Below are 1,275 nucleotides of genomic sequence, written 5' to 3' on the forward strand. Positions count from 1 at the left end.
TTGTATTTTGGATCTTGAAATGTCCAAAACATAAATATGTTGGAATTTGCAGTTTGGGGCTGGTATGTACTTCTGATAACTTAAATGAATGTCTTTTCTTTAAAGGTCGAGTAAACATCGTTGATCTGCAACAGGTAAATTTCAGCTTTGTAACAGTTTTTACTTTGATTTCTCAACTTTTTATGTTACTAATTTTTTCAATGCCTTAAGTAGCCACTTGATATTGGTATCATATTGTGTTTGTGAAGAAATAATTATATGACCTTCACTGATACATTTAATCAGTTTAACAAGTTTTTCTTTCTCAGATGACTTGCTTATACTTTATTCTTTACAAAATAAACTCATAGTTAACCATTTTATGTATTTATAGAGTTTATGTAATTTTGAGAGAAAAATCACTTGTTTCATGGTGACTTGTTTTTAGTATGTGGAAGTTAAACCTAGAAAATATTTGTAGAAAATACAAGTGTACGTGGCATCAGTAAGGGTTTTGTTGTTGTTGTTCAGTGGCAAAGTCATGTCCAACTCTTTCCGACCTTATGGACTGCAGCATGCCAGGCCTCCCTGTCCCTTACCATCTCCTGAAGTTCACCCAAGTTCATGTCCATTGAATCGATGATACCATCCAACTGTCTCATACTCTTCTGCCCTTTCTCCTTTTGCCTTCAATATCTCTCATCATCAGGGTCTTTTCTAATGAGTCAGCTCTTCGCATCAGGTGGCCAAAGTATTGGAGGTTTAGCTTCAGCATCAGTCCTTCCAAAGAATTTTCAGGGTTGATTTCCCTTAGGCTTGACTGGTTTGATATCCTAGCTGTCCAAGGGACTCTCAAGAGTCTTCCCCAGCACCACAATTCAAAAGCATCAGTGCTTTGGCATTCAGCCTTCTTTATGGTCCAACTCTCACATTTGTACATGACTACTGAAAAGACCATAGCTTTGAGTATACAGACCTTTGTCACTGTATAGGTTTGTCATAGCCTTCCTTCCAAGAAGCAAACATCTTCTAATTTCATGGTTGCAGTCACCATCTGCAGTAATTTTGGAACCCAGGAAGAACAAAATCTGTCACTGCTTCTATTTTTTCCCCTTCTATTTTCCAGGAAGGAATGGGACCAGATGTTATGACCTTTGGTTCAGTTTACTAGCTCAGTTGTGTCCGATTCTTTGTGACCCCATGAATCGCAGCATGCCAGGCCTCCCTGTCCATCACCAACTCCCGGAGTTCACTCAAACTCACGTCCATTGAGTCGGTGATGCCATCCAGCCATCT

General features: G+C 38.9%; 1 protein-coding gene across 1 annotated transcript in view; it reads left to right on the forward strand.

Moving 5' to 3' along the window:
* UFL1 (UFM1-specific ligase 1) overlaps nt 1-1,275 on the forward strand; it is a 67,922-nt gene that overhangs the window by 2,869 nt on the left and 63,778 nt on the right. The window contains exon 3 of the mRNA XM_010834727.1: nt 106-134. Coding sequence (XP_010833029.1) covers nt 106-134 — 29 coding nt within the window. The remainder of the gene's footprint in view (nt 1-105; nt 135-1,275) is intronic.

Source organism: Bison bison, unplaced genomic scaffold, assembly GCF_000754665.1.
Source record: "Bison bison bison isolate TAMUID 2011002044 unplaced genomic scaffold, Bison_UMD1.0 scf7180017864035, whole genome shotgun sequence".
In the NCBI taxonomy this organism is placed as follows: Eukaryota; Metazoa; Chordata; class Mammalia; order Artiodactyla; family Bovidae; genus Bison; species Bison bison.